Source organism: Parasteatoda tepidariorum, chromosome 8 (assembly GCF_982258835.1).
Source record: "Parasteatoda tepidariorum strain Cologne lab strain chromosome 8, Ptep-v5.0, whole genome shotgun sequence".
NCBI lineage: Eukaryota > Metazoa > Arthropoda > Arachnida > Araneae > Theridiidae > Parasteatoda > Parasteatoda tepidariorum.
Window position 1 is genome coordinate 6920938 of NC_141762.1, and position 16584 is coordinate 6937521.

Here is a 16584-nt window from a genome sequence, read left to right on the forward strand (position 1 = left end):
AAAAAAAAATTTAAAATCTGGACATCAACAATTTAAATTAAATGATTAAAATTATAAGTTTGATCACTAGCACAAATCTTATAATTAGTCTGAATTTTGTGGATATAGCGATTCGCTTCAAGTCACTTCTCTGTTATTAAAATCCCCTTATTAGACATTAAAATTCCTTATTTTCAAAATTTCCTTAAAATGAAAAAAAATAAATAAATCAATAAATAAAAAAAATATAAGATTTCACAACAAGAAGATATGGAAGTAATAACTTTACCATAAATTTAATATTATGAAAATCAATAAAACATGTTACCATTCTCATTTTCAAAGATTTTAAATCTTAAATCAATTCTTAAAAAAATATTTAAATCAACCTGGGGTGATTATGACACAAAGTGAAAAACTCTTAAAAATTTATGTGCAAAACATCTATATTAAAATATCAATTTATATACCATACATGTTTCATATTTAAAATAGTTTTTTAAGTAAGATTTATAATTAAATTACTTACCAATGATGAATATCACACCTTTATAGTAACTAATTTAATAAAAATCTTAGTTCTTACAAGAATCGCGATGTGGGATTTTTAAAATTGTGTGAATATGAATTAAGATGCTGGATTTCTAAAATCATGATATTGGATTTTAAAATCGTGTGAATGGGAATCGCAATGTATGATTTTTAAACACTGAAGAATCACAACGTGTAACTTAAACTAGGTAAATATGAAAATCGATGTTTGATATTTAAAGCACGTGAATAGGAATCGCGATATGAGAGGATTCCAATGTGGTTTCAAATATTTAAAAATCCGCCAAAAAAAAATCCAACTTTCTTTTGGATTTCTGTTCATTAGCAGAAAAATCACATATTATAGATAAGCGCCTCGTCACTGGAAATTAACGAAACTCAAAAAATTTAAGTTTTAAATTGAGGAATTCCATGAAATTTTTGATGGATTATAAGTTTTGATTAACAAAGGTTCAAAAACCAATGATCTTGAGAAACGCGGAATTCCACGATATTCCCAGAAAAATCATATGCCCACATTACTTGCACAAATTATTTGTAAATACATTACAAATTATTTGAAATGTTGAAGCACAACAAAATTTACTGACCTTAGGAAGCTTCACAACAAGAGACTCTAGCATCTTTTCTTTTACAATTTCATTCAAATCCACATCGTCAGATGTATGTGTATCATACAACACCACAGAGTATATTATTTTATGTACAGCAGGATCATCAGGAAAATAGGGAAGGACTGTTGTACTCCACCTACATAAAAATCATTTATTTCTATTAGTAATGATATGGTGCTATACCAACAAATTACAAAGCCACAAATAAAAAACGGAACAGCAAAATAACATTTAATCTGATGCTCCTTTCCGATTTCAAGCACTCACTTGCAATCTGCATGGTTCAAGTGTTTGACCTAAAACTAATTTGTGAAGAGAATACTTTAAGAAGGGTTCCAGATCAATTTCAGGAAAAAAAATTTCTCTGACTTTTCCAAGTATACCAGATAAATTTCAATGATAATTGAGACCATATTTTATCTATACCATTCGATTTTTCATCAGAAAACTTTGATTATTTTATTTGTAATGCAAAATATTAGATTTTCCGTGTAAAAAAATATCATTAAATGAGGATGGGAACATTTTTGACAAAATCTGAAATTTTTACAATGAATAATTGTAATAGATGTCAGAATTATTTATCCTGAATTTCAATGACAGATAACTGTTACTGACAATTTTATGACTGGTTAACTTCCAGGTATTTGTAAAAACAAAAACAATACAAAAATGTTCTTTCTCTCATTTCTTTAGTCCAAATGATTCAGACTTTTTGTTTGAAAGTTTAGTCCACCTAATTTTACTGTGCTATTACAGCGAATTACACGTGTATGTTTCCATATTTTAAAGAGTAATGCTGACTCAGCAGGAAATAAGATACTGATTTTAAGTTAAATATTAACAAAACTGATTTGTTAAAATTATAATCTTTAATCGTAGATTCCCTATAAATCACTAAAAAAAAAAAATTTGCAAAGTGCGCAATTATAATAAATGAACTTTTTAAGCTTACCTTTTAACTAATGCCACAAGAGTCTTTTCACGAAGAAAATCTAAATCATCTGGTTTGTAAGGGTAATCTTCTAGGCCATCTAAGGTTAAATGTATTGCCTAGGAAAAAAATATTTCAAATGTATCAATTTTCTACTTTAAACTTTATTCATTTTACACTATAATGAAAAATTAAGCATTTAAATTTAAAAGAAAAATACACCATACAAAATTTGGAAAATTTTAAATAAATTCTTTACTTTACTTTAAAACTCTAATTTAACTACTAAAACAAACAATTAGAAAGAGAGAGAAAGAAAGAAAAATAAGACGAGAAACGTTAGCAAAATTAAATTTAAGTAATGCTTATATAGAATCCAGGAAGAATATATATGGTTGTTATATATAGAATATATATAGAATATAGTTGTTATAATATGGCATCCATCTTTGTAACAACTTTGATCAACCTGCTCAGCATATATTTAAAAACTGCATGCAACTTCCTGCAAATAATTACTATTACTAAGTGATTCTATCTTATCTTCAATATAAATTTTATCATCGATTGTAATATGTTACGAAATAAGCAGCTAATTACATTATAAATAAGTACATTAATTTTTAATAGTTATGTAAAAAATTCATCATTCAGTTACAGTTATGATGAACTGATTAAAGAAATACAATGGTAATGGAAAATGGTTAGCACACTATTTTCAAACAAAATAATAAAACAAAGAGAATAGTAGTAATTTAAAAAAAGTTTCAGTATGTAAATAGTTCAAGTTTACGGAAATGCCACAGCAGTTTCGGAAAATAAGCTGAACTTAGAGTGGCAACAAAACTTCAGAAACAGGTTTCCAAACTTACAAATAAAAGTACAATAAACATTAAAAAAATTTTAAAAAATAAAAAAACATTTCGACTTAATTCAATTCAAATTATAAAATTCTTATGTAAGTTGTTCCAAAATGCCATTCTTTACTCAAGTCTCAATTACTTACTAGGTTCTCTTACTAAATTATAACTTGACTGTAAATGTCGTGTTAAGACATAACACAATATATATTTTACATGCTGTTTAACTATACATACATAATTATATATCCTGACTTCTACTTTTAATGTTGATCTTTTGATAACATTAAACTTAAAAAAAAACTATTTTTTATTAAACCTATTTATATTTCCTTAACCAACATACACTTAGATCCTAATTGATAATATATAAATGCCTTAAATTTAAAGTATACTAAATCATTCTTTCAGGTCTCTGCATAGACTAATATGATCTCTTTAGACAAAAAAGATAAAAAAATATTTCCTGCTACCAACTTTGAAAGAATTACATAAAAACTTAATTACCTTATTTTTTAAGTAATAAAATATTTACAGCCTTAAAATTTAATTATGTTTCAACATGAAATGTGCATTATGTTTATGTATGCACATTTCAAAGTAGAAAATAAAAAATAAAAAATCCTAAATTTTTTATTAATACTTAATAAATAACAAAATCACATGACCGTGTAATTCTCCAAACAGGTAGTAAGATTTTTTTTTCCTGTCTGATGAGGAACTTTTAAACTAACATGCTAGTAACGGATTGGAATAAATTTCCCACAACAGCATTATAACTGTGTTCTGCATACCTGTTAGATGTTAGCGAAAGCAAAAACAGACATAAAAATTTTGAAACTAAAGGCGGAAAAAAAATTTTATAAAAAAAATTCTGTCTTTTTAACAAAAATAAATAAATGTAAAAGAATCTTTAAAAAAAACTTACTTGATATGGAAATGTCCAAAAATCAGAATGCAATTCTTGTAGACATGATTTTGGCACATCAGCAAATACACCTTCATCTACATAATAGCACTCAACCTATAAAATAATACTAAATGTAAAAATAATATAATTATCAACTTATAATATCAAAGTTCATACAAATTTCTTAAGAATATCTAAAAGGACAAATGTATATCCTGGTATATAAGTCGTCTGCTAAGTAAATAAAATATTAAAATTTCTATTTCATTGTAAAATCTTTTTAAAAAGGGTGGAATTTAAAATTCTTCAGGGTGGAAGTGAAGATGATGGTTCGTAGGACTCAGTGTATGAGTATGAAGTTGAATCCTTTTGCAGTGTAGGATTTATAAGATGACACAGCTAATGATATTGAATCCAACACAGATATGTTCTGAAATTTTTAAATTTGTAGTTTTATAATGTATTTGAAAAGTTAACATTGTGTTATAACATTTTTTTGAAATAATTAATAAATTACTTTAACAATTCTTAATCCTAATTTATTTAACGTAATTTTTTAAAGTACTGTTTCCAAAAAGAAAAAAAAAACTTTTATATGCAAAAATAAAATAAGAGAAAATGCAAAATTAATTGTATATAACATATTAAAAATAGTTTTTGAAATGAGTAAATTAATATAAAGTTATTTACATAAATTTTATTGTTATCGATATTTTATGATCAACGAATATACTACTGTATTGCCAGTGTATTAGTTGGTTCCTGTATTTTGGTATAAAAGTCAACTTATACACTAAAATATAATAAATTTTTCGAAAAGTAATTATACTAAATATAAAAATTAGCAGAAAAGAATAAAACATTTTAATGATACTGCCAAAAAACAATATTTCATTTTTCATAGTAAGATAATCTGAACAACAGTACAATTCTTATTTTTCTTTTAACGATGGTTTTATTTTGACAGAAATTTCTAAATCTATTTTAACAAAGTAAGTTTTTTTAAATGGTTAAAAAAGCCAAACAACAGACCATGCCAAACAACCTTTTTAAGTCAAACAACAGACTTCTCTCTACCTTAAATTTTTGGCAGCAGCAATGCCTCCTCTGTTAAAAAAGAATTTACCTTTTTCTTACCTAAGACAATCTGTGTCCTACCATTAGAATGTTATTTAGTCCCTTTTCCAGTGATTTAGCTTTAATAAAAAATATGCCTAAAATTTCTGTTATTTTCATAAGAATTTTTAAAAAAAATTAAAATAAGAATATGCTTCAGTTATTTAGGCACTAGTTAATATCTGAACAAATAAAAAAAGTTTTCTAAAAATAGGACAGTGAACTTGAAAGAACTATTTGAAGCTATATATGGCTCAAATCAATAAAAAAATAAAAGAACTTAAAATAAGAAGAAAATAGAAGAACACCAACACAATTTGTTATTTAAATAAAGAAAGAGAAAAAGAGACACAACATATGTGATTTTAATAAAAAGATAACAATATTACTTGTGATTTAAACAAAGAATACCAACGGAATTTGTAACAGAAAGAAATTCGCCTCCTCCAATATTCTTTACAGAACCCAAACTATAGTATGTTCATTTGTGTAGCATTATTTACTCTCTTTAACTTTATTCAGATATAGAACAAAGTTTCCACTTTAATTTATGGCTATGTATACACAAGGGTCTACAAAACTTGGGCACAAGGATAAAGCACCAAAAGTGCCATAGCTGGTTCCCATTATTTTAGTAAAATTAAACATAGAAGAAAAAAAAGCTGTTATTCAACTTTCAATTCTATAACATGCTGGTTCTTAGAAATTTTGCATTACATAGAATTCAATGTGTGCATGTATTACAGTATACTCTCGATATCTCGAAAACCTTGTTACGTCAAAAAAATATTTTTCTCCTCGGCATTATACATACACCTAATGTTAATTTAAATTCCTACGTCGAAGAGTTTCTTCCCAAAACCTTGTGTTGTCAAATTCTTTTTGATATAGAAAATGAATTTTTTTCACAAAAATCACAAAGTTTATTAAGTAAAACAATTATTTTCTGTTAAATGCATAATTATTTTTGTCTTACTTTTAAAAATAAAATTATAATTATTGTATTTAGACTTATAGTCAATGATCATTACATATTTATAATAAATTATTCTTATGTTTCTTGTCCCTACTTTTTAGAGTAATATTTTCTACTTTTTAGAATATATTTAGTTCTGAACTTATTGTTTCCAAAATTCATTATCGCGAAATTTTTTTAGCATCAATTCCACTCGGAGATATTGATATACTGTATATCAAATCACAAATAAATATATGTCAAAAATATCATTTCTTCTACACATTAAAATGAATAAAATACTAAGATAGAGATAAAAATAAAGCTATACCATGTCAGTTTCTTTAATATTTTGTGCAAGTACCCTTTGATAATTATCATCAATACACGAAGCATAAAGAAGACCTTCACTTATTTCTTGTGCCGGCAAAGTCTCAGAAGAATAAAATGCTCTCATGCTGTTAAAAAACTCCATAAAGGCTTCCTGGAAAATAAAAATAAAAATTATTTTGCATTAAGTGTTAGTGCATAATTTGAACTAAAAGCTTTCGTGCTCTTATTATTATAAAGTGTAGTGTATGTGCAAACTGCGAAAGAATAACACTAACTACAAAAGAATGAAACTAAAACTAAAAACAATTGTTGTATAGATAAAAATATTTTATATTAAAAAATAAATGTTTTTCTCTTTTTTTTTTTTTGTGTGTTTAACTCAGATTTGTTACACAAAATTTTTTGAGAAAGAATTGATCAAAATAGATTTAGGGCAAAAACTTTAAACATATTTTTATTGAAAAGACTAATAAGATTAAAATAAATTAAATAAATGTAAGATTGAAAGTCATTTTTGATCAGCTCTAGATTGGTGAACTTTTTATCATGGTAAAAATTATCCAAATATTTAAAAAAGGGATAACCAGTTGAAGATGTGTCCAGTGGATGAGGGGTACCTCCAATTTTAATTTGGCATACTTATTTGTTACAACCAATAAAACATGTGGTCGTCCGCTATGAAACAAAATGGGTCCTTTTCAGCTGACCAGTGCTGGCTTCATTTGACGTAATTTTTGATGCACAACATCAATTTCTAAACAGTACTTCTCGGTTGTCATTGATTCGCCAGTTTTTAAAAATTTTCTATCAAATACTCTAACTATAGACCACTAAACACTGCATCTGACTACTGCGTTGAACATCTATTGTCATAAAGGATCCTTTTTTCATCACAGACGATAATTCTGTTCAAAAATGCTTATCTTTTATTTCCTAGAAGCATAGAACTGCAGATTTAAAAATGATGTTTTTTTTCTCTTTTAGTTCTTGTGAAACACATTTATCCAACTTTTTGACTTTGCCAATGGTTGAAAACGAGGCGTGATACCTAATTCATGCTCAACTTCTAGAACAGTAATAGGAGTGTCAGATACCATAAGGGATCTCAATTGTGTATCTTTAGGCTTTAATTCTCAGCTTCCAAGCGATTCATTTTCAAGACTTTCATCATCACTTTAAATTCTCTTTAAACCAATGTTGAATTATCTGTTCATTAACAGTGTCTTTACCAAATGTAGCATTGCTATTTCGAGTAGCTACTGAACCGCTATGACCGCTTTTGAATTCATAAAGAAAAACAACACGTAAATCACAAGAATTCATGTTTAAGATACAAAAGAAATAATACAAAAGAAATAATACACAAAAGATACAAAAGATACAAAAGAAATAATACACAAAACTTTTAGTATACAGGGATGTGATTGACAAAAACACAAAAAAGAGGAAGTTTATAATTGTAGCATTAAACGTGCAAAAGAAAAAATGATATGAATTCAATAGCCAATCTGATAATGATTACACTATTATCTATTCAAATAAATATAAATAAATGGTAATTATGTTCTTAAATAAAATCTTGATTAAAATAATTTTTTTTTAATAATTTAGATAACTTTGAGTAATTATGCATAAGCACGATTTTATGTATCACATCATTTTAAAAAACATTTCTTTAATGGTCAAAGGACCTTTATGGACTTTCTCATCAGTTCTTTGTTTTTTCCATGGTCTTTTATTAACATGACTGATCTGTAGACTGCGTTTTGCAGACTTTTGATCATCAGTGTTGATAGGACAAGAAAGTTCATTTCTCACACAATTTTTAGAGGCCTTAGATTAAGAATCGCGATGTTGGATTTCAAAATCGCGTGAATAAGAATCGCGATGCTTGATTTTAAAATCGCGTGAAAAAGAATCGCGATGCCGTATTTTAAAATCGCGATGTTGGATTTTAAGATTGAGTGAATAAGAATCGCGATGTTCGATTTTAAAATAGGGTGAATAAGAATCGCAATGTTCGATTTTAAAATAGGGTGAATAAGAATCGCGATGTTGGATTTTAAAATCAAGTGAATAAGAACTACAATGTTTGATTTTAAAATCGTGTGAATAAGAATCGCGATGTTCAATTTAAAAATAGCGTGAATAAGAATCACGATATTGAATTTTATAATCACGTGAATAAGAATCACGATATTGGATTTTAAAAGCACGAAAATAAAAATCGCGGTATTGAATTTTTGAATCGCGTAAATAAGAATCACAGTGCATAATTTTTAGAGTCCGTGAATACTTATCGCAACGAGTAATGTTTAAACCGCGTATAAATACGAAAATCGATGTTTGATATTACAACCGCGTGATAACGAATCGCAATATTGAAATTTAAAAATATATATGAATACGAATCGCGACATTGGATTTTAAACTAGCGGGAATATGAATCGCGATATTGGGTTTTAAAAACGTTTAAATACAAATCGCGATATTGGGTTTCAAAAACGCTTAAATACAAATCGCGATATTGAATTTTTAAATTGCGTGAATGGGAATTGCGAGTAATGATTTTTAAATCGTGTAAAAACGAATCTCAACAAGTAACTTTTAAATCAGTTAAATACGAAAATCGATGATTTACATAAAAATCATCTGAATAAGAATCGCAATTTTAGCAGATTCTGGCCCAGTTCCTAATATTTAAAATTCTGTAAATCAGCCAATCAAAAGAAATCAAATATCAGCGGCCGAAACGAAACTGCTTAGGACTTTTTTTCTTTTTTCCAATCTATAGCGGAAGTCGTGGTTGTCAAGGCAACAAGTCGCAAGTCCGACTATATCGCTCGTTCGACTCCCCAAAAGTTTTTGGAACATGGTCAGAAATTTTAAAAAGTCCTTCATCCCTCAAAAGATAAGAGAGTAGTCGAGTAGGAGACGGCATTGTTTTACCAAGGTTAACCACTTTTACCCCAGCCAGCAGATTGACATGTGAAGAGAGGTTTATTGGGGGCTTCAATACTTTCGCTCCGCGGAAGAAAAAAAATTTCAACAAAATATCATTTACTGCATAAAAAATTTTTCCGCGCGGAAATTTATGAAAAAAGAGCGGAAGATATGGAAAAATCTGAAAAAAGCGGAAATCAGCGGATCCGCGGAAGAATCACATCCCTGAGTATAATAAGAAAGAGCAAGCAATAAGCTTTAGAATAAAACATAATTATTTTAAAAAAAAAAGATTAACAAAGTTGCCTTAAAAATATCTGACATTTCATATGTATCTGATTAACTGAAAATAATTTTAAAAAAACTAAATAAATCATATTGACGATGTCTCATTGCATCTACTGATAAACTCTGCATGATTTGAATCGATCAGATTCGAAAAATGGAAGGATTTTATCATTCCCCCCCCCCCCCTAAAAAAAGTTCAAAAAATCTATCTGCGCAATTTGAGGACGATGTCTCATTGCATCTATTGATGAACTCTGCATGATTTGAATCGATCAGATTCGAAAAATGAAGGATTTTATCATCCCCCCCCCCAAAAAAAAAATTCAAAAAATCTATCTGCGCAATTTGAGGACGTATTGTATTCTAACAAAAAGACATAAGTCAACAATCAGCAAATCATAGTACATTAAATTGTAATCGATATTTCTGCGAATTATATAATAATAGAAACTTAAAACTACTCACATCATATTCGATGAGTCGAGCCGTAATGGTTTTAGATACATCAACAACATAAACAAACCATTGGTTGCCAAAAGGAATCGTTAATTCAGGAATGGCAGGCAAATGATCTCTGCGGACAATTGCACGTGGTGCAGCATTGTCATTATTGGAAAATTCAGAGCGTTGCTCTAACTCCTATTGATAAAGAACAAAACAATTAAAATCAATAATAACTAACAAAAAACTAATTATAAAATTATTAAATAACTTACAGATAAACTGGATGGGGTTGTGCTTCCAGACGAATTAGCTCTTCTGACTATACAGTTGACTCCTTCAGGAACTCTACCATAAGGCCTACGTTAAATTTAATTTTTTTTTTACTAAAAAGAATAATTTTATGGATGGGAAAATGAGTGTAAACAAAATCAAAATTCTAAAGCAAGAACGGAATTGTGAAAACTTTGTTTATGTTATACAGATTTTGTGGTGGTATAAAATAAAAGTCAGATTTAAAAAAAAAAAAAAATTTAAAATCAGGGCATTTTTTGAGCAATACATACATTTTAGACTATTTTTAAAAAAGGGGACAGGAAGTGCTAAAAAAAATAGTGTATTGAAAATTTTGTTTTGTGTGGCATTTTCTTTAAATCTCAGCATATTTAAAAAAAAAAAAAAAATACAAAACGCTTTCAAATAAAAAAATTAAGATAGGTACAAGTTGATTAGAAATTATTTGAATAACCGTGCAGTTTGAGGTGAGAAACCTCAAAAGCTAATTTTCTTGACTTTGGAAATAGATTCCTTATTATAAAGGTAAATAGAATTAAGTTTATATGAAACTGCTAATCTTCAAACCTACATTACATATGATCTCTGTATTTAAAAATAAATGTATACAAAAATAAACAATAGATAATTAAATGTAATAGCCTCTTAACTTCAATAATCACAGATTTTTTAAGAGTAAAAAAATACTTAAGTTATAACAGACTTACAATACATAAATAATTAATAAACTTACACTATTTTCTAGAACAGGAGACGTAACAGGTCACTCACAACAGTATTTAACTTTTATATCATGCATATTTTGGAGTTCAATAAGTGCATAGTTAAATTATTTCATTTAAAAGAAAAAAATGAAGTATTGATAGAATAAACATTTTATATTTTGTTAAAAAATTTGCTCTTCATAAGTAGCCTATGGATGAGACACCAGCTGACATAGCCTTGGGGTCAAATGACTGTTATTGGACTTATGATGAAAAAAGATATAAAATGACAGAATTAGAAAACAATTCTGCAAAAAGGTAGGAGTTATAGGGGTTTGTTCCAATACTGGTTCAGCAACAATTTGCTCTTCTGAGTAAAAATTTAGAAGATAAAGGAGTTCTGCTTTTCAGGCTAACTCGTTTTGATTTGAAACATATTTCAAATTTCACTCTTTGCACAAAAACATACTAGTAACATCGAGAAATTAAGTTTTTCGTATTTCTTTTATAATAAAAGAAATTTTTAAAAATCCAAGCAGTTCTTTCAAAATAGCATGTGTGTTAATCTTTTCCTTATGGCGTACCATGTTGTGCCTGCCGTAAGCAAAAGGTTCAAATGGTATGTTCTGAATAAACAAAAAATTCGGAACATCAGAAAAACTACAAATTTTGTGTTGCATTTACAAGATGACATTTAAAGAGGTTTCAGTATCAAGATTTGTTTTTAAATTTACTCATAATTTTACCGTTCATAAAATCTTTCTGTCTTTTATTAATTCTAAAAGGTCTTGAATCATAAATCAATTTCAGTAAACTAACATAACGGTATAAATAAAGCATAAGGATCGTCATGTTTTGAGCATCATCTTATTAATTTTTTAACGGTTTCAGCTGTAGTAAAATTTAACAAATTGAATGCCAAGAGATAGATGCAATGTGGTGGCTTTAGACACAATTTTTTTATTCCTTTAATTTTTTCAAACCTCACCATATTCATATACAATATCATGAACGTAAAACATAACTAAAAAGAATGGCACGTTTAGCGGTCAAATTATATTTTGCTGACTGAATTCTGAATTTATTATAGCTCTCTAGATAGCAATTAAATGAAGAAAGCTGATAAAACAAGATAAAATCTTACACATCCAATTCCTCAATTTCTAAAATGTTGCTCTGCTGCAATAAGCTTAACCAATTTTCAGGAAGAGACTCGTGATAATTGTTTTCATATTCGTGGACGATTCCATTTGTAAACATACCAGATGGCTTTTCACACACAACCTGAATACATAAGACAAATAATAAATGAATGACAAAATAACTAAATTTATACATAACTATATTCGTAAAGGACTAAAATTTATTAAGTAATGCATTTAAAAAAGTTTTAATATTATAGATGACACGTTGTTTAGGGGGCATTATTTATGCTTTTTTCATGATTAACTTCATCTACCTTCTATAGCACAAAGTGAATCCTTTCTTTACTAGGATAATTTTTTTTCCTACAAATATTTCTTTTTTAAAATTTGTTGATCGAAAATAAAACATCCATTTCATATATAGCACTAACTTTCCTTTTACCATTGAGAATTTTTTTTAAAAGGCTTGTTAGTTTAAAATAGAAATTCCGTTCATAGGTTCAAAGGTCAAAACAAAGCTTGGAGAATTTTCTTCCTTCATACATATCCTTCCTTCATACATACATTCATACATACGAATAATCAGGTGACCTTTCCAAGACAAATTTTTAATTGCATAAACACTAAGCAATGAGGGAAAAGTTCGAAATAATTAGGGAACTGTGGTATTGCTTTTATGATGTTTTGTTACTTTTATCTTTGCTGCACTGCTCTGCACTGCTATAATTACTTTAAAGTTTTAGTTTCTCTTTCATAAGTTTTCACCTGCCCTTTTCTGCCCTTAAATAATTTAGCCAAAAATAAAAAGAAATAGCAAGTATAGCCCTACTTATTTTGTGATGGTGGTAACAGCCAATAAGAGTTGAGCATGCTTTGGGGGCTTGGTTAGAGGAGGTGAGAAAAGAAAAAAGGACACATGGTTTTGGGGAGCTGAGGTTAAGACAAAAAAAAAAAAATATGAGGATCCTCAACAGCTAAGTTATATTATAAGATTTTCTATCACCCCTTAATTATTTTTTTATTTATTTTATATTGTAGCAGTGCAGCTTCATAATGTATAATTTCATGTAAATTCATTTTTGTACCTATTATTAATTAGTGTGAATGCCTTCCTGGAACAAAATTTGTAACTCTAAATATCTCAAATGATCTACTTTAAATAAATAGTTTTAACACCTTGCAATTAGTGATCATTCTAATGATCTTGTTCTCTTACTTAAGAGTATATTATTTTTAATTGTTATTCATTTTTATTCTTATAAAAAAGATAAGAATAAAAATGAATAACAATTAAAAATAATATACTCTTAAGTAAGAGAACAAGATCATTAGAATGATCACTAATTGCAAGGTGTTAAAACTATTTATTTAAAGTAGATCATTTGAGATATTTAGAGTTACAAAGGTATTGCTTTTATGATGTTTTGTTACTTTTATCTTTGCTGCACTGCTCTGCACTGCTATAATTACTTTAAAGTTTTAGTTTCTCTTTCATAAGTTTTCACCTGCCCTTTTCTGCCCTTAAATAATTTAGCCAAAAATAAAAAGAAATAGCAAGTATAGCCCTACTTATTTTGTGATGGTGGTAACAGCCAATAAGAGTTGAGCATGCTTTGGGGGCTTGGTTAGAGGAGGTGAGAAAAGAAAAAAGGACACATGGTTTTGGGGAGCTGAGGTTAAGACAAAAAAAAAAAAAATATGAGGATCCTCAACAGCTAAGTTATATTATAAGATTTTCTATCACCCCTTAATTATTTTTTTATTTATTTTATATTGTAGCAGTGCAGCTTCATAATGTATAATTTCATGTAAATTCATTTTTTGTACCTATTATTAATTAGTGTGAATGCCTTCCTGGAACAAAATTTGTAACTCTAAATATCTCAAATGATCTACTTTAAATAAATAGTTTTAACACCTTGCAATTAGTGATAACCTTAAAGGGTGTGAGGTTAGACACCCTGCTGCGGATAAAAAATTATATCCTGCCTTAATGAAGCCCATTAATGAGAAAGAATTACTAAGTTTTGGTTATTTTGTATCACAACCCTGTAGGGCTCAATTAAATCGTGATGTACAAACAGATGTTCAAAGTGAAGAAAGTAATTCTTCATATGATTTTTTTCGTGATACATCTATTTCACCCGTTTCATTTTTAAATGATTCTTTATCAGAATCTGATTCGTCAGATGTGGTAGAACTGAGATATAATCTCAGACCTAGAGATCCTCAGGGATTTGTAAAAAATAAAAGGGTGTAACTACTTTGTAATAATGTGTATTTAATGTGCTATTTTATACTATGTTTTTGTCATTGTATATATATATTATAATTCTTGTGTATGTGTAAAGTGCTTATGATAATCAAGAAAGCTTCGTGACTAAATCTCTTCATGTTACTGAACTAAAAGCAATTTAATGTGAACTTTAAGGACGTTTAAGTGGAACTCTTTCAGAATTAGTCTGGTTGGGAGTCTGAGTGGATCAGTCCTATGGAAATGACTGCTGAGTTGTTGCCTGTGAGTGGATCTGTCTCAAAGTGAAAGTGGTTGCTGAATCCTCGCCAGAAAATCATGCCGGCCACTCTAACTTCTGAACTCTTCAATGGCGTGTGAAAGATAGGTACTCCTGAGGCATCATAAGGCCACAAATATCTCTTGATTGTTTCGCTTTTCATTGGTAAATGCTCAGCTGCGTGGTAGCCATTGTCTTAAAAAAAAATAATAATATTTCATGATACCTGCTGATCAATGATGATACCTGCTGATCAATGATTTCATGATACCTGCTTTCATTGATCCCTGCTGCAACCGCATCCATAAAACACAACACCTTCATGTTAATTTACTGAATTGAACTTTCAAACAGACACACTGCTCATCCTGATCACTCAGTTCTCCCACCTCACTTCTCTTCAACATCAGACTCCATAGTTTGTGTTGTAACGGTAACCATCCTTATGCAAGAATAACTAATCAGTGACTCCTTCCAAAAGATCCTACTAGTCAGTGACCTTTGTCAAGAAAAAAATTTAATTTATTAAATTTTTTTTCCCCAGGGGGAAAGATATATGTGGTATTGCTTTTATGATGTTTTGTTACTTTTATCTTTGCTGCACTGCTCTGCACTGCTATAATTACTTTAAAGTTTTAGTTTCTCTTTCATAAGTTTTCACCTGCCCTTTTCTGCCCTTAAATAATTTAGCCAAAAATAAAAAGAAATAGCAAGTATAGCCCTACTTATTTTGTGATGGTGGTAACAGCCAATAAGAGTTGAGCATGCTTTGGGGGCTTGGTTAGAGGAGGTGAGAAAAGAAAAAAGGACACATGGTTTTGGGGAGCTGAGGTTAAGACAAAAAAAAAAAAAAAATATGAGGATCCTCAACAGCTAAGTTATATTATAAGATTTTCTATCACCCCTTAATTATTTTTTTATTTATTTTATATTGTAGCAGTGCAGCTTCATAATGTATAATTTCATGTAAATTCATTTTTGTACCTATTATTAATTAGTGTGAATGCCTTCCTGGAACAAAATTTGTAACTCTAAATATCTCAAATGATCTACTTTGAATAAATAGTTTTAACACCTTGCAATTAGTGATCATTCTAATGATCTTGTTCTCTTACTTAAGAGTATATTATTTTTAATTGTTATTCATTTTTATTCTTATCTTAATGTGTGTGGTGATGAACTGAACATCACCACAGAACACAATAAGGTTCAAAAAACACTCCCTTGTGTTTTACTTTTTTTTTTATCAAAAATAATAATGATCATGAAAAAAAAAATTCTTTTTGGAAAAAAAATTTTTGGTCATTTTCAGACAGTGGAAATTTGGAAATGTCATCAAAAGTCATTGTGTAGAATTGAATGCCATGCTGAGTTGCAAAATGTCCAAGCAAGCAATAGTAATCAGGTTACAAAAGCTGTAATAATCATGAAATGTAAGTCAGGTATCGTATAATTCTGTGGCGAGGGGTGTCAGATATCCAAAATGATGGAGGATCAGGACAGAGTTAACTCTTGTATTGTACAGAGTTACCTCCTCCTTTACTTTGAAAAAAATGTTCCTTCAATGTTTGTCTAAAATTGAGGAATGTCTTACTGGATTAAATCATTCCTTGACCAAAAACATGGTAACAAGTTTTCTAGATCTTATAATCTCCAACCAGGTTTACCAAAGGGAATAGTTAGTAGCTGTGTTGTTTAACAAGCATATAAATAAACTTAAAAAAATTAAAAACATTCTGCAGGCATTAACTCTTATAACTAGTTTCAACACTTTCAACAGAAAAAAAAAATCAGACTTTTTTTAAATTTCTTCATAAAACTCTTAATTTATAAATAGAACAGGGAAAAATCAAAAAAGCAGAAAATGGAAATCCAAAAATTTTATGTGCAAAAACACTTTTAGAAAAATTGAAAGATTACCCGAAATTCGAACAAGGAAAAAGCATTTCTCTACGTTGTTCAATAATGTTGGTTAGATTTTATTCATTCATTAAAAAAAATTG

General features: G+C 28.5%; 1 protein-coding gene across 2 annotated transcripts in view; it reads right to left on the bottom strand.

The window, feature by feature from the left end:
• tapas (tudor domain-containing protein 7 tapas) overlaps window positions 1-16584 on the bottom strand; it is a 71975-nt gene that overhangs the window by 19827 nt on the left and 35564 nt on the right. For both annotated transcript variants that reach the window (XM_087149768.1, XM_087149769.1), the window contains exons 9-15: window positions 12068-12207; window positions 10201-10285; window positions 9950-10123; window positions 6252-6404; window positions 3868-3963; window positions 2101-2198; window positions 1122-1281 (exon numbers count right to left, since the gene is read on the bottom strand). In XM_087149768.1, the coding sequence (XP_087005894.1) occupies window positions 1122-1281; window positions 2101-2198; window positions 3868-3963; window positions 6252-6404; window positions 9950-10123; window positions 10201-10285; window positions 12068-12207 (906 nt within the window). The remainder of the gene's footprint in view (window positions 1-1121; window positions 1282-2100; window positions 2199-3867; window positions 3964-6251; window positions 6405-9949; window positions 10124-10200; window positions 10286-12067; window positions 12208-16584) is intronic.